Source organism: Emys orbicularis, chromosome 16, assembly GCF_028017835.1.
Source record: "Emys orbicularis isolate rEmyOrb1 chromosome 16, rEmyOrb1.hap1, whole genome shotgun sequence".
NCBI lineage: Eukaryota > Metazoa > Chordata > Testudines > Emydidae > Emys > Emys orbicularis.
Genome location: NC_088698.1, coordinates 13,567,672 through 13,593,037, shown reverse-complemented (window position 1 = coordinate 13,593,037; position 25,366 = coordinate 13,567,672). Strand labels below are relative to the sequence as shown.

Sequence of the window (25,366 nt, the reverse complement as noted above, 5' to 3'; positions counted from 1 at the left end):
AGGAGGCAGCTAGGATTAGAAAAACCGGCTCTAGGGGGTAAGCAGCTCCCCCTCTCTCAACTCCATGAGGGGAGTGATGCCAGAATGGCATCATGCCTTTGTCCCTAGAGCCCTCACCAGCAGCATGCTGCTGACCGCAGAATTCAGCCACCTCGTACCCTTCAGTCTCTCCTCAGGCCATGGATGGAGGACACTGGATACAACATGGGTGCTGCTGACACCAGAGAGCGTGATAAGGGACCTTCATGCCCAGCTCCCTTCCCCTGCTACTACCTCTACAACAGGCTTCCCAGCTGTTCTATACTGCCAGGCTGGAGCCTCCTAGGGAAATACAGACAGGTCTGGCCCATGTGGCTCCCATGCAGTAAACAGGTGTCCAGTCCATCCTGAACTCCAGGTCAGTACTGAAAGGGGGCTCATACGGGGGAGGAGAGACAATCAACCCAGCCTCTTTGAGGGCAGAGGGAGTGTTAGTCACTAAATATTTTTGGGCTCAAACACGGTTTCAAATTTGCATCTTCCTCTAAAGCAGGATCATAGGGAAAAATACCTAAATGGGAAATACATAAATAAAATTAGTGCTGTTTTCCCTGCTCATGCTCCTGGAGTACAGCAATAGATAATCCTCAGCACCCAGTTCCCTTGTTCATATTCACAGAGTTCAGCACAGCAGATCAATGCAGAAAAGACAGGACCAGAGAGATGCACTGATTCTGTGGGTATTCACACACATGCAAACGCGCGTTTACACACACACATGGAATTCTCCTGTGGGGAGGAAGTCCAACTGTGCACATCAGAATGTGATGCTCAAAAAATAAAATGTGTATATTAAGACCAACAACAACAAAAAGACACTTTCAGGTGGAGTTCTGTGAAACTATGCTAGGATGTCTGCAGCTGCCCTAGATGATGATTTAATAATTCTAGGTTGAGCCGGGGAAGAAATAGATTTTGTTTACCCTGTCCGTAGATCATTGCTTAGTGCCTGCTGTCTTACAGGAAGACTTTTCTTCATTGTATTCATGTTACAGCTAGATAGTATTATAGAACCCAGGAGTGTATTTTAAGGCACTAGTACTGCAGTATTAGTAGATGAAAGGAGGGCTGTCAGATCACTGTTGACTTTTATGATGATATTAATGCTGGGGAGAAGAAATCTCCTATGGGCAGCAGTAGAATTTTTGTTAGCAGATTACTGTTTCCTCTTATCCTCCTAGAATTTAGAAGGTGCATCGCTTCCCCACATGTAATTGTGTGCTCTGAAACAAACCCTGAATTACCAATCCTAGAGTCATCAAGTACTTTTAACAAAAGCCATATTTAACATTTGTAACTTACTACAAGTAGTCGGTAGTATAGCTTTCAGATCCAAAAAGGTGTTGAAAGGCTGAAAATCAGGAAGATATTCCAGTGGGGACGAAAACATTAGAAGAGAAAATGGCCTTCACAAGTATGCTAGACACAGGTGTGCGTTTTACACAATAGCCCATCAGTAGCAAATTATCACCATCTGTAGGTGAACCATCTGCTGGCACACATTTCACTGCTGGTGGCTGAAGATATTGTGTAACAAAAAATGTTAATATGGCATTAATACATCTACTATAGCCACAGTTTGAATCATTCATTACAAAATCATTCTGAATTGTTGCTAAGAATGAATATTATTAAAAGCTGAGCAAGGGCACAGGAGGGTTGAAACGCAAGGCCTGTAGGCTGAGGCCTGCAAGATTTTAGCTTAGCTATTTTAGGCCTTGGCGCTAAGAAATGCTGACATAAGTAAGTGACCAAAGAATAACCCGATGCCCTAAGATTATGGGAAAAGAGGTACCAAGTGGTGGTAATGCAAAAAAATTAGCCAGAAGATTAATTTTAAATCATAAAAATGCTGTAAAGGCAAATCTTGTCTCCAACATGTATCTTAACCACATGATACAGGTTGTGCGTTAATGCTAACGAGAATAAAGAGAGCCTACACAATCTATAGAAATTGGGGTCCCTGTAGTTTCTTGGGGACAGTTGGTGGTTAAACCAGTCTTTCATACAGGGGCAGAATCAAAAACACAGCTTACTCTTGGTGAAAATGTCTGTCAATGACACTGAAAAATCAAGACCCTCACAAAAATGTTCCCTTTAGGGATCTTACTCAAAGATCTCATAGGGCCACCTTTTTTACTCTTCAGCCTTCTATTGCAGATCATCCCAAAAATGTCATAGAACTAGGTATGATCCTTAAAAGGGGGGGGGGGGAGATGGAGGGGCAGCTGATGGCTACCCTCTTCTTCCACCTATAGCTGTGGAGTGAGAGCTGATCAGTTGCAACCAAGAAAGATACATTTGCAACATATATTCACACTGTGCTTTTTGGCGATATTTGTGTAAATTTTATATGCAAAACTGACATTGCCTTTGGCCTTCTGGTAAACTATTAATGCAGCCCTTGGTGTCCTAATATGTGAGCATCCTTACTCTGGTACATAGTTGAAGTTTTTCTTTAGAAAAGGCTTTCCTGTTTTCCATTATCTGGCCTGCAGAATTACAGAACTTCAGGCTGTAATTGGTATTACATTTTCATTGAGAATTTATAAATTATTTTTGTAGGTTCTAATGGAACTTCCAGACCTAAGGGGATTTGTAAATATGTAGCATAAACTTTGAGATCAAGCTTAGAAGCTCTTTGACCAGGTCTCAGACAGATGATATATCCTCTTATCAGTCAAGGTTAGGTTTTCCCATCTCTAAACTCTCACCGGCAAGATGGATGATTTTCTCTATTAGAGAATTATTTCATATAATGTGGCTCCTTCCCATCTGTGGTGAAGCTCACTCATCCAGAGCTGTTGATACCTGTTGGGTTGAGATTTGGAAAGTTCTGTTAACTGATGTTTGTGAGATCTGTCAAACTTCCAGTAGACATTACAGACTCCTCTGAGGTTCAGTCTTCTCAGCAATAATCCAGCTGCCTTCTTTGACCCCTAGTGTATAAATAGGTCATGGTATCCTACATGTGTAGTTAAAATGCTATGGTTGAAAAGAAGGAGTTACTGTGCAAGACAACTCCCTCTTTCTTTTCTTGCCTGAATTTCATTAATTATCCCAGGTATTCCTCCACATCCTCTGAACTGGGGCCTCTTCTTTCTCATTTTTCTGTCTCTTTGGTGGTGGTATTCTTCTTGAATGTCAAGGCTGGTAAAATGTAATCATTTGTTAGAGTAAACCACCTAAATGTGCAGAGGGTAATGAGAAAGCTTTTCAATGACTTTTAGAAGTTGAAAACGTCAAGTGGAGATACTGTCTTCAGTAAATGAAACTGGAAGAGAACATAAGTATCACAAATACAGAAGGTAAAAGAATGGTATTAGGTTACAGTGTAATGGAAATGGACATATTACAAAAGTGATGAGCATGCAGAGATGTGGAGAATATTTGGATGTGAGTAATAGAGAAACAGTAAACTTGTTTTGTGCATGTTCTGTTAGATATAGGCTCTTATACTGCATTCCTCGTCGTAGTATCTGGTTGCCACATTTAGGGGAAAAAAATAGGTAGCATTTAATTTAATGTGAAATTCAGTTATCAGACCTTGTTTGGCTTATGATGCTTGTGATGTTCTAGGTGTGGGTACTGCAAAAGGAGCTTGCAGTGTCTACCTCGGAAGATACTCATCCCTACAAAGAGGAACTGGAGACAGCCCTGGAGCAATGTTTTTACTGTTTGTACAGCTTCCCGAGCAAAAAGAGCAAAGCAAGGTACCTGGAAGAGCATTCTGTGCAGCAGGTAAGATAAGCACAACTTACCTTTAGTGTAACACCTTAAAATGCTGAAGAACATGGTTTTCTCCAGTGTCAATATATTGAGCTGAATTAATGGGAAGGAGTCATAATTACTAGGACCTTTTTTCCAGACCTGAAATTCATTTCCTTTATATATGGTAGAAAATGATGAAAAAACTCCCTGGATCCCTAAAATAAGTATGGAACAAGAGGGCTAGATGTTGGATATAAAGCCAATTGTAGCTTTACCCATGATATAAAAAAAAAAAAAAAAAAACCTAAAACACCAAACATCTGATCTTACAGTTGATGAATATGGAAAATGCAGTTTAAAGTGATGCTGGTAAAATATTAAAATTTTTATCTTGCCAAAGCTCTGATGGAAAATATTGGTTAGTACGGATTATTAAAACTTACAAAATTCAGTTTGGGAGAAGCAGTGCTTTGAGGAATCTCCAGAAGACATTTCACTCATTGTTAGACTCTGGATAACTTTACATTTACCAAAAAACAGATGGTCATGAAACTGCCTCCTGTGTCTGGATTTTACCCAAGAAAACACTTAATTGGTTAGTGCCTCTGACACCATAATATAACGAGCCTGTTAAGATTTTGCAGTGCTGTCTGCTGAGTGATAACTGTATTTTCTTGCTCATAGTCTGTCTCTGAATTCTTCTCAACCTCACCTCGTCTCATATGTATAATATGCTAGAGTCCCAAAAGAAGCATCTCAGACTGTTTTGTAAGTCTAATAAAAAGGAGGAGGAGATGAATGGGATGGGCAAAGAAAAAGAAAAAAAGGAAGTGAGAGAAGAGAATCCCTCCTGCTGGAAACGGCACTTCTTGTCTAAAAAAGGTGGGAAACTCTGGGTGAAATCCTGGCCCCACTGAAGTAAGTAACAAAACTCCCATTAACTTCATTGGGGCTATGATTTCACCCTGTCTTCAGAAAAGCAGATTCCAGTGTTGCATGAGTAATAGGGGAAGCATGACTCAATTAGCTTAAGATAGGAAAACTACAAACACATGAACAATCTAAAAAAAATATAGAAAAAAGGCGACGAGACAAGGGTGTGACTGGCTATTTTACTGTTTGATTTGAAAATGCTTCCAACTCTGTAATTGCTGGGGATGCTCCTGGAATTTTCCTTCTCTGTTACCTGGATTTGAGTTTCAAAATCTATAGTAAATGTAGTTCTTTCCTTCTATCTCTTCTCACACCCCCCATGTCAGTCTCCAAATTTCCTGTTTCTCAGGCAGGTCTAAGCAGACTCTCCAACTCTTCCAAGTAAGTAAAGCTATCCTTATTAAAAACATTTGTTAAGTTACAGTCGAGAGCCTTCGCCTGTAATCACTGTGCTGAACATTGTATCTTAATAATGCCTTTGGATCTTCCATTCTGGAAAGGTTGCACTGGTTTTTAGCTGATGTAATGTTTTGTTTTATTCTGTTCTTAAAAAATTTCCCTAGCTCTTGACTTATTGAGATAATTTCTTTCTCTCTTTCCCCCACCCCCTTCCCTTAAGGTGGATCTGATGTGGGAAGATGCATTATTCATGTTTGAATATTTTAAGCCCAAAACCCTCCCTGAGTTTGATAGCTACAAAACCAGCACTGTATCTGCTGATCTGGCCAACCTTCTGAAGAAGATTGCTACAATTGTTCCTCGAACAGATAAGCCCATGTTAAGCCTAGATGATGTCTCTGGCTATATTGAAGGAACCTTCAGCAAGGTACAGTTAATTGTTTAAAAAACTTCAAGGGAAGGAAATGGCTATATTGTTTCATTTTCACAGTATGGGATTGTTGGGTGGTGTCTAATTTGACATTTAATGCTCACAAAAATCACATTTTCATTGGGTTAGAATGGCCTTTCCAAAGCTTGTAGTTTTACAAGGAAGAGGTTCAATGTAGATGAATATGGATAGATGTGGGGAAGTCGTATATACAGAGCTATTTTAAAATATGCTCCTGAGTCATCTAAGGTTTTCTGTTTTCAGGTACCATCTCTCCCTGAGGGTGCAGACTACTCTCCTCCAGTGGTGACTGAGCTGTACTACCTCCTGGCAGACTACCACTTCAAGAATAAAGAGCAATCTAAGGCCATTAAATTCTACATGCATGACATCTGTATTTGTCCAAACAGGTCAGTGTTGTTCATTCCCTTCAATTCATCAGTGCTGAAATGAGGGACCAATCAGGGGGTTTGTTCTATTTGGAAAGAAATAACATTTTCTGGTGTTTATTATTAGAAGTAAATTGTATCTTAAGGAGCGTTTTGGGGAAAAAACCCTGTTATTAATTATCAGCCATTTGACATTTTCCTTTTGGTTTCTGAAATGACCAGAATTCAGAGAGTGAGGGAAATTGAATTATAATCAGGAAGAGCAAGAGGTGTGATAACTACTGACTTGACTTTCTTTTCTCTTTTGCTCATTGGTTTCCCTGGGGCAGGTTTACAGGCAGTGAGAAATGGAAGCTATGTCAGTGGTTAACTGCATAAGACAAACACATACCATCTCTCGATGGATTAGCTGCTTGGGCTGGGTTTTTTAAGTTTATTTAGATTTGCTGGCAGAGAGGTACTCTAAAATAGGTCAAAATGGACAGAGCTGTATTGTTCTGATGACCACTAGTTAAACTCAGAAATATTTCTCTTGTCTGCCTTTTCAGTCTTCACCATCTCAAAGGGATACTTTCTAAGGTGAATAAGCTTCACAGAGTGACAGTCCCTCATTTTAAAAATTGTATTTTCTATTTTAAAATTCCTGCAAAAAGTGAGCTGCAATAATCTTAAAATGCCAATCAATAAACCTAGGACATGCAAATTCGGCTTTTCCTACCAGCTTCCTTCTAATGAGATGGCAAAGGGATTGAAGTTGACAAAAACCTTTTCTGAAGAGCAAAAATATTGTTAATTTCAGTCATATAAGAAAGCAACAGGGAGAGTGTAGGCACAGAGCAAAGTTATATGTGTAAATCTGCAATCAAAACAAACCCAGCATCATAGGCTGGTCATGATTGAGTCTTCCAGTCTAGGAACTGGGATTTTTCAAGTGTTGAAATCTTGATTCGGTGGCTTATGATAAAACTGCAAGAACATTTTAATACAAAAATGAGGATTTTTTTGGAGGGGGAGTAGTAAAGCCCTGTCAGCATTTGAGAGTGTCACTTCAAAATTCTGCTCCACAGGCTGCCATTAATTTGTTACAATTAATTATCCAGCAAGCAACATAATATTTTCACATTATCTTTTCAAAATATCTAATTTTTAAAACCCCATGGAATGTGGGTCTTCAGATCACCTTTTAATCTGGCATGGAGTGAAGTTTTAAGTCAATGTTGGTAAGCAGAAACTTAAAAGTATTATAAATATGATTAACCATCTGGTGTTAGAATCGCATTAAAAATTGGAAGCTCCATACCATTGCTAAAATGGTTTAGCAATTTGGGTTCATCCAATGTGGAGAATACCCTTGAATTTACTGTCACTTATAAGTAAGGATACGATTTAGTCACAGAGGTCACGGATTCCCTGACTTTAATGGACCTCTATGACTTCTTCAGCTTCAGCCCTCTCCGCAGCAGCTGCAGGCTGGGGCTGGAGCTGTCCTCCCTGCAGCAGCCGGGCCTGTCAGTCCCACTCCCGGCAGTCAGGGCCGGAGCTTCCCCCCACAGCAGTGAGGGCTATCAATCCCTTCCTGCTGGTGATTTTTAGTAAAAGTCATGGACAGGTTGCAGGCTTTCATGAATTTTTGTTTATTGTCTGCGACCTGTGCGTGACTTCTACTAAAATAACTGTGACAAAATCTTAACCTTACTTATAAGCATAGTGCTGAATCTTGAGGTATTTCATCGCAAGGTAGCTTTTACCATACTGTATCATGGTGTGCACTCACCGCTGCGGCGCTTCCTGCTGGTTACCTTGGGAATTAGCTCTTCCAGCTCCGGAGCGCGTCCTGCTGGCCGGTGTCGCCCTACCTGCACCTGCTTCCTTTCAATCTCCACCACTGTACTTCAGGCCCCACATCCCGCCCGGCCCACGGTGCTCCTTCTCTGGAGTACTGCCCTGCAGCAGTGCCCACAGACTCAGTGGTCCTCCCCTCCCTGGGGAACCCCACCTCGCCTCAGTGACCCACTGCCAGTCTTCATGTAGCCCCTTCCATCAGGGACAAACTTCAGTCTGAAATGGCCACTCATCATTGGCAAGGGGGTTGGACCTGCTGCTGCTTCCCCACAGCCCTAGTATCTCCTCCAGTCCTGAAAGCAAGGCCTCTGCCTGGGGGTTTGCCAGGCTGGAGCTTCCCTAGCTCCTCCTGCCCTTCTCCAGCACTGCGCTGTCCAAGGTACCCTTTTTTCTATCTGGGAGCCAGGTCCATCTCTGTCCCCAAGGCTGGAGAGAGACTGACTACCCCTTCTGGTCTGCCCTCTTTTATACTGGCTTGGCAAGCCCTGATTGGTTGCCTCCCAGCCCCCTCCAAGGGCTGGGTTTTAACCCTTTCTGAGCTGGAAGAGGGTGACCACCCCGCTACACATACAGATGCTCCCCGGGTTACGCAAGACCCGACTTACGCAAATCCGCCCTTACGGAAAAAGTTTTGTACGCTAGAAATAGGAGTTTGGGGTTTTTTGCGTAATGGTCAGACAAACGTTTCTGACATACGCGAAATTTGAGTTATGCAAGGTGTTCCGGAATGGAATGCTTGCATAAGTCGGGGAACGTCTGTACATCAAGTTTTGTCCTGAAGGGAGATTTTTTGGTTCCTACTAAGTCACGTTTCCATCAAAAAAGCATAATGATAGTAAAGACCGAGTGCCATCCAGTCCTGCCATCCAGAATGTTGTTGTGAATATGGGCTGTCTGTTGGACAAGATTTGATAATGTTTAGAGGCTAGGATGAAAGGGCACCATATTGTTTTGATAGGACAGCATGGTTTCTGAGAGAAGAAGCTGGTTGGAATGGAACTGTTCAAACTTGGACATATTGAATTCGAATGAAAAGACACCAGTTATTCATTTTCTATGATGATGGATGTTTAGGACGATATTGGGTTAGCTAGAAAATGGAGGTTTTCAAAATCGACATACAAAAACGGGTAAAATGGATAAAATGTGTGTTTCATACAATTCTAGACCAGCTTCCTCATTCTGTTAAAACACAAAATGGGGACAGGGGAAGTGTTTTCAATTAGTTTTGAGAGCAGTAAGGATTAGATGTGTACGGTGTCTCTCAGAATGCCACCACCATGGGAGGATGTGCAGCAGGAATATTGTTTTGGCGAAGCCTGTGATGCAAGAAGGAAATATCTGGAGAAATAGTAAAAGGAATAATCACACTCATGATTCAAGATACTTTGCAGCGAGTTTATTTGCTGTGTTTGTTCTTTCTTGCATAGGTTTGATTCTTGGGCTGGCATGGCGCTGGCTAGAGCAAGTCGAATTCAGGACAAGTTGAACTCCAATGAGCTGAAGAGTGATGGCCCCATTTGGAAGCACTCTACTCCTGTCCTCAACTGCTTTAAACGAGCCCTGGAGATTGACAGCTCCAATCTCTCTCTCTGGATAGAATACGGAACCATTTCCTATGCCCTGCACTCTTTTGCATCCCGACAGCTTAAGCAATGGAAGTTAGAACTTCCCTCTGAAGTTGTGCAGCAGGTGGGGGTCTAAGTTAGAGCTGTGTGAACTTTGAAATGCTTATTTAAACCTTATAATCTTTCTGATTAAAGCATTCAGTACTCTTGGTGTGGAATTGCTACACTGCATGATGACTTAGCAGCATTGCTAGTCACAGCATCCACCCAGCCCCAGTGAAAATAAACATGTAAATTGCCAGCGTGAGCACTTTTCGAAATTTTGTTAGTTTCTTCTCAAAATTAGTCTGTCAGAGATTTGGGCCTACTTAGACTCTTCCTCCAAAGATCGCTCAAAAATGGCAGAACCAGCAGGAAAAAAACAAAAACTTAAGAATTTTTAATGAACTGCAAGTATCTACAATACATTTACCTTCCCTGTTAGTAAACTTCATACAAATTACTTCAGAATAAGATGAAATATATCTTTTTAAATAGTCAAAAGACCAGAAAATTGGGCAGCTCACATTTGTGTCCACACATCATTTCTCTTGTGTCATAATGAGGGTTCTCTTTTTGTTACATTTGGGTTATTTACTTAAGCTCGTGATCAAAATCGTTAAATGACAAACATCTCAATAGCATTTTCAAGGAAGTAATTTACGTGATAATTGACCCCTGACCAACAGCCATGCATAAATTATCTTGATTGTGAAATTTTCTGCTGATCCAAGTGGGAAAAGCAACTTTAATCTTTATAAACTTGGGTCACTAGATATAGACAATGTTGTATCCCCCTCTTTCTGATTGATACGTTTATCTTCCATCCTGACTCTCAAGTATCAGATTACAATGAAGGAATGGAAATTTTGGGGGGGAGGGGGGGGAAGGTGAATTGTCTCTGGTCTGTGAGCTGTTAAATACTCATGAATATCTAAAGTTCCCCAGTATATGAATGGAAGGGAAGGTGCAATGAGAACTGCCTTCTTCTCCTGCCTTCTCGAAGGCTCTCTTCCCTCCTACAAAGGTTCTATGAAAATGTGCTCTGAATCCTAGAAAGTTATCCCTGTTCCTCAGCCTGAAGTTAAACCATAATTACTTTTTCAGCAAAGGTAACTAAAGAATATGCCAGAGAAAATGTGGAAAAGGAGATTCAAAGAAACAATACTGGCGTGAACCACTGTGGGGAATTAAAATGAACTTTTATTATATGAGCTGAATGGAAAACAAGGTCTTAAAATATCCAGTTGCAGAAAAGTAGATAAATCACAATCTCTGGAAACAGAGAGATACTTTCTTTTAGATAACTTTAAGCATCAGAAATCATGTAGGGATATATGGCTTTCTAACTGAAAGTTAGATGGCTTCTCAGTTAATAAGATGAGCACCTTGAAGTGCTTCAGTATAAAGAATACTTCTCTCTCGAGCACCGTATGTCACTGGGGAGATTTGGAAATCATAGAATCAATTGCTGTGTTCAGACTGTCATGTTTGGAAGCCTACAATAAGAGGCATGCAACCCGAGCCAATCAGAGTTTGTTTTGAATCTCTCCCCAATGCTTTTCCATGCAGTTTGTTCAGAGGCATATCTTTTTCTAAATCTTAGTGGCTTTACATGCGGAATGAGGTATGAATTAATCAATTTAAGAAATGAGGCACTGTCTTAAAGACCATTGTTTCAGCCAGTATCCCTGCAGATAAAGACAAAATGGCCATTACTTGAGTTTTTGAAGAGATCCATTAAAGTAATACTGGGAAATGGAAGGTGTTTGCATCCTGAAAGCAGGAAAGAGTTAGGACTGCCTGATAAAAGATTTTGACTTAACCAATTAACTTTCAGTGCAGTTATTTTCTAATCTTTTATATTGTCAAAATTTTAAAAATACCCTTTTGTGATCACACAGTGCTAGATGTGTGAAAACAAAATTCTCAGTTAACTCAAGGTAGTGAATCATTTTCTTCAACACTTCTTTAGCTAGGCACAAAAGGAGCTGAAAATTCTATTTGGAAAACATGGGTTTTGGGAGGACCCCATGTTCAGAGAACACGCATCTCAAGAGGCTTAGTCATTCTTCTTGTTTTTTTTTATTCAAAAGTCTCTACGAGACTCTCATCCTGAGTTAGGTGAACTGCAAAGAAAAATAAAAACTTGAGCTGAATTTCTGTGTTGAATGCCCCCATTAAGGAAGCTCTGAGGGATGTTCAACACAGAGGGATGTCCAGCCCTCTTGGTAGATCTTGGTTCATGGAAGCTATCCCAGATGTCTGAATACAGTCCATGGTATTTGTTGTGTCACAGAATGATGCATTTTGGCATGTCTTCAGTGAATCAAGAGGTAATAATAGGGTTCCACTAAGGTGGGGAAAGAATGTCTAAAAGGTTAATTATAACGTTTGTACGTTGGATGCCTCCAACAACTTGGTTAGTGAGGAGCTTAGCAGATAAATCTAGGCTTAAATTTTTGCTTTGCAATTTGCCTTTATATATATAAAAAGTGTTTTCTAGAGCAAACTTGCCCCAGGGGGTTGAATTCAGATTTTTGTCTTGCAGTAAAACAATCAGAAGTCAACAAGGGTGTTCCCATGAAGCAAAATGAACATTATATGAGCTGTTGATAATTTGGATTATAAACAAAGTGGTGGCTGTCAGCAGCCGTATTCCATAGCAGCAGATGATCTACTGAAATAGCATCTCTAAACAAACATGTTTGTGGGAAATGCACTGAGTTGATTTGAATTCATGAAGGATAACGTCAGTGAATCTCTGTGCCTCCCAGGAAAACAAAATAAACATTTTTTTCAAATTTACTCATCCAGGTTCTTGCTGCTCTTTAGTGGATGCTATGAAAAGTATCTTAGCATGTTCAGGATCTCAACTTCTCATTTCCTGTTTATTCAGGAAATATTAAAACTAATGGTGAAAGGTCAGACACCTAACCAAGGCGATTATACCATATCAGTCTTTCGGATCCTATTTTTAGATTTCTTGCTTCTTCTAAAGATAATTTGGGAAGGTGATCACTGTGGAAAGGGAAAGAAATCCAGGGCTCTTTCCCATCAAAATTGTGTCTGATTGGCATGAATTCTCTGATAGAACAGTGCCAGAATTAGTTATTAATTTATTTGCAATTTGGTAGTTAGAAAGATTCATCTTTTTATTTGTCCACATACAAATTTTGATTTAGTTATTGAGAGATAAGAACCATGGGACATCATGATGCTGATATTAGAGTAATTTTACTAGCACCTCTACTCTCCCATCTCTTCCAAAGCTCTTGAGGTGTTAGCATCCCAAATGTTAATGGGAGGAGATTAAATTACATTTTCACCCTTCTCAGTTTTGAGTGTTCCCAAGTATAAATATTTACCACCTTCCCATTCTGTATTGATATATGTAGTACCACCATAGAAGTGTGCAGAGCTTTACACACACAAGAAACAAAGGCTCTTGACTATGTTACTGCTCTTAGTTACATGGTAACCATACAAGGTTTACTGTGGACTGCCATGTAACAGTGTGTTTATTACATCTCTAAAGATTACTTGGTAATTATACCTAAGAACTCCAAAATTAATTACCTTGAAGCCTCAAGTTATTACAGCCCCACGTCATTCTTCACAATAAAGACATGCTCATTACTGTCTTGTAAACCTATCACAGTGAGGTACTTATTAAGGAATTGAGTGGACAATACTTTAGTTACAATGTGTTACAGAGTTATAATGTGTGTACAGACCATCCAACTTAAGTTTCCATGCACCAAACCAGAATATTTATTTAAAATGGCTTCACTCTTTTTAAAATGAATGTGTTATAAAGGTATAAACCTTTGAAAAGGCTAAGCTTTCGGTGTAACAAAAGGTGAGTTAGAACAGCGTGATTCTCCCTGTCAGGGATATATCTGTTTAAAAACAAACACAAAACCACTGTTGTATACCAAACCATAATCAAAGGGATTCTCCTTAAATGAATTATGTAAAAGGGGGCAGATGTGTTTCAAGAATATTTTCTGTTCAAGAAGTTCGTAATTAATAATATTTAACATTATATTGAAACTCTGTAAAATAAAGCAACACTTTCCCAGACAGTACTTAAGATGCTGTCATAACTTTATATTTTTAAATATTTTTTAATTCAGTCTCGGGGAAGGCTAACCTTAATTTATGCTTTTGTTTTGTTTAGTAAAAATCAATACTGCTGTCTTGCTTATGGGGTCAAAATCCGATTCTTACCAACTATTATAAAATGTATTTTCTTGTGAATTCTAATGGCCTGTGTTCTAGCAGACTATTAGTTGCAGAGTTAGGTAAATATCCCTAATTCTTATTTTTAAATAAAATGTGTTGAGGAAATTGCTTACAATGATGGAAAAGAAACAGAATCACTGTCTGTTAATTTCTCCACAAGTGTTTTACGTTTATACATTTTTTTTCTTACCGCTTTATTTCAGTCATTAATGTAAGAAGGCATTTAACTGAATGGAACACAGATTCATATGCACTACATTTTATGAGTTTTCAGAAGCCATTTGGGTAGTTGGATACATTTTGTATGCTCTGCCATTAAATCCAAAGGATTTTTAAATAACCTATTGCTTTTGTGAGCTTTCATATGCAGTAGAATAAATTTCAACATTGTTCATCCCAGCTAAGGGTGAACTCATGTTTTCAGCATCTTGTCCCATTGCAGATGGAAGAGCGTCGAGACAGCATGTTGGAGACAGCCAAACTCTGCTTTACTTCGGCATCTCGCTGTGAGGGAGATGGAGATGAAGAGGAGTGGCTTATTCACTACATGCTGGGAAAGATTGCAGAGAAGCAAAAGCAGTCTCCTGTTGTCTATCTGTTTCATTACAAACAGGCAGGTCACTACCTCCATGAGGAAGCTGCCAGGTATCCAAAGAAGATTCACTACCATAACCCACCAGAACTGGCCATGGAGGCATTAGAGGTAAAATGGGAAAACACGCACAAAAGCTTAGTGCCAGGTCTACTAGCTAAACTGAATCAGAATTTAACAGCTGTTACCATGTTTTAAGTGTGTTGAAAATGTTGACACACATGCATAGTTTAACCAGTAGACACCATATTCTGTTTTTTAAAACATGGAAGGTTTATATTTTGTTTTCTCCAGTTAGTTGAAATAACGATAATCATTATTATTAGCATAGTGGCTGTAGATGTGCATTGTACTTTACAGATGGAAATATTCAAGACAAAAACCAGGAATCAAATGGAATTCCTAAATGCTTGCATTATAAAGCCAGTTTATAGGTATGATACTGGTATCAGATAATGCTACTTTTAATCACTTATTTAATAAGAGTCAAATTCGCTTTACCCACATAAAACTCATCAGTCAGACTTTGAGGTTGAAGTGTAGGTGGTTGGGGTGAAATCCATCCCCTCGCCCAGAGACAGGGCATGAGCCCATGGGCTGACGTAGTAGTCACAGACCCTCTGCATCCATGGTGCAGCTTGTTAAGGACATTGGCTGTAGTATGTATCCAGTGACCTCCTCCCGTGTCTGTCCTCATTGCTTCATTCCATTGCCTGGAGGGAACACCTTTTTGTTTTGAGACCCTGTGCCATTTACTTGACTTGGATAGACAGGAAATGTCCTGATGAGGTACATGTGACAGCAAATAATTTTTGCAGAACAGGGCCAACTTCTTGGAACTAGTTTCAGAATTCTGAGCTTTCTACTGATTTAATGAACTGTGTTTTGTTTTCCTAGGTTTACTTTCGGCTTCATGCCTCTATTCTGAAACTTCTGGGGAAGCCAGACTCTGGGGTGGATGCGGAGATATTAGTTATTTTCATGAAGGAGGCTTCTGAGGGACCATTTGCCAGGGGTGAAGAGAAGAACACTCCAAAAGTTACAGAAAAGTGAGTGCTAACTTCCAGAAAATACTCTGAAAACATGCTTTTTCCACACTAAGTAGGCTTTTAGTGTAAAGATTATTATTTGTGCAGACACCTACATAGATTCAAAACAGGTGTGCCACAAACTATTACGGTAACAATGAATATGCCATAAACCAACAGAAGCCACAAAATATTAAGAATTTAACTCACTCTTATGGCATCTAGTGTTCCACGTCATAAAACTTATGTTATTGATTTTTCTGAGATCTCTGCAATATATGGGCACAATGTAGGGAGGAAGGTTAACAAGAGAAGGGGACAACCTCATCTTTGGATCCACTGGTGAAACCATTATTTTTGATTAATTAGCAGATGTTTACTTAAAAGTCTAGCTTAATTTATTGACATGAGCCCTCTAGCTTTGGTTTGTTAGTGGCTATAAAATAAAGATGTTTTGACACAAACCATTGATGGGGATCCAGTTTGCCCTTTTTCATTTCTTTCCTGTGTCTTATGGTGAAAATCCATCTTGTTGATGTTGCTAATAGATTTGATTATATACAGAAGATAATGATGGAAGAGGATCAGTCTATTTCCATTTAATTTATATAGAGACTGACTATGTTAATACTCTTCCTTTTCATTTTTCTCTTCTTCCCATCTACCCAGGGAAAAGACTTGCATGATTGATGAAGACTCTCACTCTTCTGCTGGAACAGTACCAGGCCCTGGGACTTCCCTCCCCTCTTCCTCTGGTCCAGGTCTGACATCCCCACCTTACACAGCCACTCCAGTTGACCACGATTACGTCAAATGTAAAAAACCCCGTCAGCAGGCAACGCCGGACGGTACAGTCCCTGTTCTCAATACTGCAAGCACAGGGAGGTGCTCTAATCATGGGGGGCTTGACCTGGGAAGATCAATCTGCTCATTTCAAGGAGGGTGATGGGTCTGTGGTAACACGGGCAATATTGCTGCTCATTAACTTCATAAATTCACAGTGGTCAGAGCTTTAAATAAAACATTCAAGGTCGTCACCTCCCACCCAAACTAAATGGGAATGGGGGTGGGATGGGGTATTTGGCTATTAAATGGTCCTTCAGTAATGTGGCATATCTCTAGAGCCAATCATGTGCTTGTTAGCTTATGAGGAAAGACTTGGGTTAAATTGATACCTGAGCTTGTACCATTTCAGTGCTTCCTTGACTTGATGAGAATCTGAGCAAGTCAGTTAACTTTTTGTGATGTTCCATCCAAAAAATCCCACCAGAGTTTATCCCATTTGGAATGAGGCAGGTGGCGACTGTCTGAATATATTGCTTATCAACACAAGGTGATTTGCATGGTGGTCTAATAGACTTCGTCTTTTAATTTTTTCTTTATTATTTACAATAACTGGCTAGCAGCACATTTCTGTGGGTCATAAAATAACAGTTGATTGGTTTAGAAAGAAAAGTAGTAGGGCAGTGTAGTGGTGTCATTGCAATACAAATTAATAGAAATCTTCTATTTAGGAAACTTGACACTGTCTTTTGGCAGGCAGTTTTGTTTCAAAATCACCACTCTGGTGACCAGCTTAGCTATCTGTCCCTCTGGATCTGTGGCTACCAACATTCATGAATAAAGTGCATATTCTGCAGAGCACTTCTGCAGGGGAATGTTGATGGATTACAGCATCCGCCTCGAGGAACTGCTGTTCCTGGTCTGAACTTATTTCTGTAGGGTGGGCTGCTTCCATGCCTGTCAACATTTCAAAAATAACTAAACCATAAAAATGTGACCCAATTTTGAAACCAGTAGCTAAATGTCCAGTACCCAACAAGGTGTATTTGTTCCTTTTTCTTCCCTACTAATAAATAACTCCTGGATTAAAACCAGCAGAAGGTTCTTGCATTTCCTTCACTAACCTGAATATTTAAAAGTTTAGTTTATCCAAACCTTCATTTCAGTATGCAGTAATTCGTTCACTGTTTTAATAGAGAGAGGGAGAGAGAGTGTGTGTGTAATGTGTGTACACACATTAGTGTGAATGAGTTGTATATAGGCAGGCACTTGTACTGCTTTAGCTGCTCCATGTCCTTTCTCTACCAGTCTTACGTGTGTGTGTGTGTGTGTGTGTGTGTGTGTGTGTGTGTGTAAAATATAAATGAGAGAGAGAGAATAGGGATAAAGATATAGGGTCTGATCCAAAGCCCATTAAAGTCAATGGGAGTCTTTGCATGGACTTCACTGGGCTTTGGATCAGATCAGGCTCATACAGCATGTGCCTGGAAAGCAAGAAGTTTCTTTATGTAGCTAGTATGCTTCGGAAATCATTGGGCAGTCACCTTTATTTGTTGGCAGGTACATTATTTACCTCTCTGTTATCAGCCACATTCATTAGCAGATAGTTTTTGCCCTGTTAGTCAAAGATTCTTCTCAAATAATTCTGCTGTTACTTGGATGTGGGGCCAGTCATGATCTGCTTTTCCCCCCACTTGTGAAGACTGACATTGCAAATGCAAAATGTAAAAAATTTTTTAAAGTATCCTAAAATAATATGCACTGTGTGATTCAATTCTCTGTCAGACTACATATGCATAGGCCCTATAGCTTGCTGAAATGTTCTTTGGAGACAAATGAGTCGTTGCAGTGCATGTCATGAGTGCATTCACTCACAAGAAGGCATTATGGGTGATGGCATACTAATTTCCTGATGGAGGAAGGTGGGCTACTTAGCAAAACCAAAAGGTGCAAGCTAAGGAGCTGTTACATCCATCAGGGCTGAAGCAGCAATTCTAGGAGCTGCAAGCCTGGCATAGCCTAGCTGCTGTCACAGCTATTGAAATTGTCAATTTGTAGAAGAAGCCAAGTTAGGGTGCCCTCTAGGAAGGTAGAGTGTGACTATTACAAGTAGAATTGCAAAGCACTGCACCAGTCATCATGCCTTAAATTGCTGGCAAAGCCAAACTGCTGCAGCAGCAGCATGCTGTAGAGCCCCAGGAAATTAAAATATTTGCCTTGGGCGGCTGTTGCAGAGGGAGGAGTGCTAACAGGTTGAGAAGCTCAGAAGTTACTTATCTGTGTGTGTGTGTGTGTGTGTACATGTATTACTAATATTGCATTGCTTTGCATTAATTTGCATAATACTTTTCTTAAAATATGTACTTTTTAAAGTAAAGTACTACTGACATCTTCAACGCAATCTAATTGCTGCAGAAGTGTGGTGTCTGCATTTCCATTATACTGTTCCTAAAAAGAGTCAATTGCCTCTTTTTTTTTTTTTTTAAACTTACTACTTTTGGGAAACTTTTTGCTATTCTGACACCAGTTGAAATAGCCCACACTGGTATTGTTCATGAATGAAATAGTTTGGCCCAAATTCAGTTCAGGTATCTACCCTAATCATCTTAGTATTTTTATATACTTGTTACCATGGCACCTGACAAATTAAATGACAATAATATAAGTGACTACAACAGATCCCACACACAAACATCCCCTCTGCCTGCATTGCCACAAGCAAACTTATTAAATAACTCAGCAATGGTCCATAGTCAAACAAATGCTTTACCAAGATATCTTGTACTGTACCCTGAGGTCAGCAAACTTGCTGACTTCAAGAGAGAGTAAGTTCATCCACAGAGAGGAGCCCTTCACTGAAAGTCACTGGACTCCAGTCCTCAAGTGTGCACCTCTACACAGCTAAAATGTAAAGGGCAAGCATTTATTTTCAGGTGATGTAGCTGTCATGTCCATATAGTACTATGTAGTGTAGTTGTATCCATTTTGGTCCCAGTATATTGGAGAGCTAAGGTGGGTGAGGTAATATATTTTAGTGGACCAACTTCTGTTGGTGAGAGAGACAAGCTTGCACCTTATCTCTCTCATATTGTACTATAACTGTCCAGCATATTTCTATATCTGGGAAAAGATGGACACAAAATTCAGAAATGACTGCTATAGTCTAGACCATTTTGAATCCCTGTAGTGCTGGTTTAGAATATCCTACTTTAGACAAACTGGAAAATATAGAGCAATAAAAGCTTGTAGAGTAGTACAATACTTTATTGTACAGTACAGTACGCACATTTCTAGCTCGGTCTCCCTATGGCAGCTGCTGACCTGCATCTTTCCTTCAGGAGGCAAGAAATATAGCTGAGTTGCAGCTAATATTTGCTGGCAGTTGTGCATGCACAAAACAGGCGGCTTGTTCTCTCAGTGCTCTTTCTTACACATTCACCAGGCAACATCCCCTTTTCTCCTTTGTTGTCTTAGCCCAGTCTCTCCTTTTCCCTCCCCTTCACATCACTGGTTTTGTAACCCAACAGAGTAAAAATCTGAGTTTAACAGTGGATGAATCAAATGTAGACCTCCATTATTTAAAAATAAATTTTTAAAAATAGCAATCTGGGATTAAATAGGACATTTACCTCACCTAGGATATCACTATGATTAATTTACCCAGCTAGAGGGCCAACTTTCTACTGAATGCACGTGATTAATCCTTGGATATGTGCAGCTCTTCACAGAGAGACAGGGAGAAAATACAGACTTTCAACAGTTACAGTCTCAATGTGTTCAGCTAATCCCTGGTTTAAATATTGATGTTAATTCAGAAAGAGAAAAAATAAAAGGTATCTAAATAAAAACAGTTATCCAAATAAGAAATCTAGTTCCCAGAAAGAGAACTGAAAAGTTTGTCCTTTTGCTGTAGTATCTGTCTTTTGAATATATTGATGTTCAGCTATGTATATATCTACCAGTGAAGTGTTGTGAGACAGTGCAGAAAATGCATGGAATGCCCATTGCTACTGTAATGCTGAAACATTATATTGTTGTTGTCTTTATCCATGTCATTTACTGCCTTCTGTTCAATTAGATGTGATCATCCTTTTTTTATGTTTTATCTTTGCTTGACTGCTTTTGCAACCAATATTGCCCGTGCTGCCGCTAACCTTTATACAATTCTGTTCCCTAGACATTTTCTTCCTGCTTTTACCTGTCACGGCTTGCTTCAGTAATTGGCAAAAACTGCATGTTAAGCTCACTGGGAAAGGCTACTTGCTTTGTGCTGTGGGAGGAGTCCCACTTCATAGTCTGTTGGTCCTGTGATTCTGCAAATGTTATAGAGGTGTGCAGTTTCTGCGAGAGTGGGATTCTCAAGGTATTGATGAGTCAAAGGTGAGCCATGAGGATATTGTGCATTAACTTGTCACTGGTGCCAAGAATTTAGTAAGATTCAAAGAGGGATCGGACATTTATATCGATAACAAGAATATCCAGAGTTATAACAGTTAATACAAACAGAATTTTGGAAGGGATACAAAATCCTCATGCATCAGGGTTTAAACCAATCTCTCACTATTAGAGATTAGAATGAAACCTTCATGGGGGGAGATAATAGCACATTTGACCACTATTGTGATTTTGCACCTGCCTCTGAGGCATCTGGTACTGGATGCTCTTGGAGACAGGACATTGGACTAATGGATCCAGAATGGGAATTACTATTCTGCTTTTTATCCTTTCTGTAATTTATTCTATTTACCGCCCCTATTTTAATGCGTTTGAATGAGAAAAAATCTGAAATTGATATTTAGTATAAAAATATATAAGAAGAATCTGACCAGATAAATGGAATGTTGATGAGCCTCTGTGCTCAGAGATTGTGGATGGTAGAAGTATAGCAGTTGTTAGAGTTGCTAGTTACTCATGTATCGAATGATTTGATGAAACTAGACCCAATCCAGGATTACATCTTTGACTGATTTTGTAAGGGAGGTCCCTTCTGCACACGGAGAGAGGTATTCTGCCTCAAGTGGTGAATCAGTTCCAATGCAAAACTCAACTTTTTATCTTTTTCTTTTAAAAAAAATATTAATTACATGAAAGTGCATTTTGATTCCAGATTTGTGTAGTGTTGTCTATTATGGGGTCTATTTCAAGGATCACAGGGGTATGAGGCCAAGTAATCTCAAATGTTTTGACTGCATACCAAGGAAGATAGACGTGTGTGTAAGCCAGAGTTCTTCCAGTGATGGTCACTAAGTGTATTCCAGTTGAGGTGCCTATGTGTTCCATGCACCTGAGATGGGCAGATTTTTTTGCCTGGCCTGCGCCTTTCTCCTCCTCCTGCTCTGAACCGAGGGCAAAAGGGGTGGTGCAGACCTACCACTTCTCCTGTTCCTTTCTACTGTATGTGGTCTGAGACAGAACTTCTCTAGTGTCCGTAGCTTTAGCTAGTGTGCCTGTTCAAAAAATTAGATATTGTTAATAGTTTTAGCAGTTTTAGATAGTGTAGTTAGAGTAGTTCAGAGGTCTGGGGGCACCCCCACCCAAACACCCCTCCCCCCCATATGGGGGTGCCCTGTATGCCCAAGATCCCAGGGTGTGCAAGGCCTATCCCTGGTTCTTCCTGGTCACCGACTTCCACAAAGCTCATAATCCTTCTAAGTGCAGTATCTGTCCTTGCTTTCCTTGCTGAACCCATCAGTCTCATGAATTCAGGCTTACAAGATTCCCGATGGACAATTCTGTGAGACTTCAGTCTTATTCTGGCCCATCACACTCCTCTGCACATCAGACAGAGGCATTGAGAGGAACCCCTTCGATCACGGTGGTCTCCGACTCCGGGGCTGCTCAGGGCAGAGTTACAGACTCTTCCAAACAGAGACATGAGGAGGCAAACACTCACAAGAAACGTGAGAAGTCTCCTGTCAAGTCCTCACCTAAAAAGAGGACCTCCTTGCTGACAACTTCTAGGTCAGTAAGACCCTACGCCTTGATACGGACGTGTCTGGAACTCCTAAGGAGCATGGTACTGGTTCCTTGACATGGAGAATCAAGAGCCCCCCAAAACAGTTGATAGCCAAAAGGACAGGACTGTCTCTGGTAGTGACAATGGAAAGAGGAATGTGGACACATCCGACACTGATGGTACCAGCATGAAGAGATAAGAAATCATTGTTACTGAAAACCACTGTCCTTCTGAAACCAGCACTGCTAAGGGACAGAAACCGGGTCCACTCTCCTTCAACAGACTAGATATTCTATCCCAGAGGCCCTTACCGTCTTTGCAGATCTGGAATCGCTGATACTATCAGATCCGGTCCTAACCAGGGAGCTCCTGACACCATCACTTCACCACTCTCCTGTACTATCAGCCAGCCAATACATAATGAGACCACTGGTACTGATGGCGCCGCCCATCAACATAGAGGCCTTATTTTCCTCCACTTAGTCTGGAATTACCGGGAGAGTTTCACCAGCTTTAATGAGGCAGGAAGTCAGCCCCGACAGAGGCTCCAAGATATCATGGGTGCCTTCATATTCTCATAGGAAGGACTGCCCAGCTCAGGATGGTACCTTCCTCTCTGGAGTGTACCTCATTACCTCTATGATCCCTTTCACTAGCCTTATTGGTGTCCCTGAGATCCATCTTTGTGACTCCCAAATATGCGAGGTATCAATGAGATGCAAGGCAGGATTCCCACCTGGGAAAGAACCTCAGCTTGATCAGGGACACTCTGAAGAAGAGGAGCAACCCATATAGCTGGAACCATTTGCCCCTGTGGGATGATTATCATTGTCCGCATCAGATGAGGTGATCACACCATCACCACCTGACTATAGGCAGTTCCAAGACCACCTTGGGAGAATTGCAGACATGCTGCAGATACCCCTGGATAAAATGCAGGACATCACTCATGAGCTATTAGATATCCTCCAAAGAGCTGGTCCCAGGAAGGAGGCACTGCCTATTAATGAGGCCATTTTAGAACCAACCAGAATGGTCTGGAATACTCCAGCTACTTGTGCTCTCACTCTGAAAAGAGCAGAGAAAAAATATTTTGTACCATTGAAGGGTATGGAATACTTACTTACTTTCATACTCCGAACTCTGTAGTGTTGCAGGCTGTCACCAAAAGTGACAAGCAACATCAACCCAGATTTACACCCACCGGCAAGGAGGCCAAATGTCTAGACCTCTTTTGAAGAAAGAACTTCACTTTGGTGAGTGTACAGTTCCATTTAGTGAAATAGAACCAAGGTTTAAAGTTGAAATATGGTTGTATTAATTAATTAGCCTCCTAGTCAGTGGCAGCATCTATAATTATGATTAGGGATTCATGGCTCCAATCTTCCAGATTTACCAAAGAAGTCCAATCCACTGTGGAGGATCTGCCTCTTGAGAGAAATAACCCATTCAGCATGAAAAAAGATAAATTGTTACATACCCTTAAAAACCCATGAGCAGTTTTTCACTCTCTGGGTATCTATACCCTGGGGCCATAGAGGATTCATAGATTCATAGATTCTAGGACTGGAAGGGACCTCGAGAGGTCATCGAGTCCAGTCCCCTGCCCGCATGGCAGGACCAAATACTGTCTAGACCATCCCTGATAGACATTTATCTAACCTACTCTTAAATATCTCCAGAGATGGAGATTCCACAACCTCCCTAGGCAATTTATTCCAGTGTTTAACCACCCTGACAGTTAGGAACTTTTTCCTAATGTCCAACCTAGACCTCCCTTGCTGCAGTTTAAGCCCATTGCTTCTTGTTCTATCCTCAGAGGCTAAGGTGAACAAGTTTTCTCCCTCCTCCTTATGACACCCTTTTAGATACCTGAAAACTGCTATCATGTCCCCTCTCAGTCTTCTCTTTTCCAAACTAAACAAACCCAATTCTTTCAGCCTTCCTTCATAGGTCATGTTCTCAAGACCTTTAATCATTCTTGTTGCTCTTCTCTGGACCCTTTCCAATTTCTCCACATCTTTCTTGAAATGCGGTGCCCAGAACTGGACACAATACTCCAGCTGAGGCCTAACCAGAGCAGAGTAGAGCGGAAGAATGACTTCTCGTGTCTTGCTCACAACACACCTGTTAATACATCCCAGAATCATGTTTGCTTTTTTTGCAACAGCATCACACTGTTGACTCATATTTAGCTTGTGGTCCACTATAACCCCTAGATCCCTTTCTGCCGTACTCCTTCCTAGACAGTCTCTTCCCATTCTGTATGTGTGAAACTGATTTTTTCTTCCTAAGTGGAGCACTTTGCATTTGTCTTTGTTAAACTTCATCCTGTTTAACTCAGACCATTTCTCCAATTTGTCCAGATCATTTTGAATTATGACCCTGTCCTCCAAAGCAGTTGCAATCCCTCCCAGTTTGGTATCATCCGCAAACTTAATAAGCGTACTTTCTATGCCAATATCTAAGTCGTTAATGAAGATATTGAACAGAGCCGGTCCCAAAACAGACCCCTGCGGAACCCCACTCGTTATGCCTTTCCAGCAGGATTGGGAACCATTAATAACAACTCTCTGAGTACGGTTATCCAGCCAGTTATGCACCCACCTTATAGTAGCCCCATCTAAATTGTATTTGCCTAGTTTGTCGATAAGAATATCATGCGAGACCGTATCAAATGCCTTACTAAAGTCTAGGTATACCACATCCACAGCTTCTCCCTTATCCACAAGACTCGTTATCCTATCAAAGAAAGCTATCAGATTGGTTTGACATGATTTGTTCTTTACAAATCCATGCTGGCTGTTCCCTATCACCTTACCACCTTCCAAGTGTTTGCAGATGATTTCCTTAATTACTTGCTCCATTATCTTCCCTGGCACAGAAGTTAAACTAACTGGTCTGTAGTTTCCTGGGTTGTTTTTATTTCCCTTTTTATAGGAGGTATCCTAAACCTCAGTCTTACAGGCAGCATCCAGCCCCATAACCATTCTACCATCAAAGGACTTGAGTTCCTAGCAAACACAAAGATTACAACACAGTAAGGGAAAACAATTGAAAAGTTTAGGCTACTGTGTCCTTAAGGTGTCTGCTTCCCCCTAATGGCCGCTGGCTGACATAACGACTTTTCTATTAAGGGGGGGTCACTAGTAATTTTCACAATTACTTTGCATTTAGCAACATTGAATTTCGTCTGCCATTTTGTTGCCCAATCACCCCGTTGTGTGAAATCCCTTAGTTAAATCCAAAGCTGATTGCAAAGAGTTACAATCTTGAGTAATTTTGCTTTCTCAGCAGTTGAATATCTGGCTTCACGTCTTCGCCCATATTTTACTATACTATTTTACTATTACTACTGAAGAGAAGCAGCAGTAATACAAGGGTACAACGATGCAATAACAAACTCATC

At 40.5% G+C, this 25,366-nt stretch overlaps 1 protein-coding gene across 1 annotated transcript in view; it reads left to right on the top strand.

The window, feature by feature from the left end:
• The window catches only part of CABIN1 (calcineurin binding protein 1), a 198,284-nt gene that overhangs the window by 29,984 nt on the left and 142,934 nt on the right, over nucleotides 1–25,366 (top strand). The window contains exons 19-25 of the mRNA XM_065417969.1: nucleotides 3,619–3,780; nucleotides 5,303–5,509; nucleotides 5,777–5,922; nucleotides 9,174–9,435; nucleotides 14,041–14,301; nucleotides 15,088–15,239; nucleotides 15,888–16,066. Of these exons, the coding sequence (XP_065274041.1) occupies nucleotides 3,619–3,780; nucleotides 5,303–5,509; nucleotides 5,777–5,922; nucleotides 9,174–9,435; nucleotides 14,041–14,301; nucleotides 15,088–15,239; nucleotides 15,888–16,066 (1,369 nt within the window). The remainder of the gene's footprint in view (nucleotides 1–3,618; nucleotides 3,781–5,302; nucleotides 5,510–5,776; nucleotides 5,923–9,173; nucleotides 9,436–14,040; nucleotides 14,302–15,087; nucleotides 15,240–15,887; nucleotides 16,067–25,366) is intronic.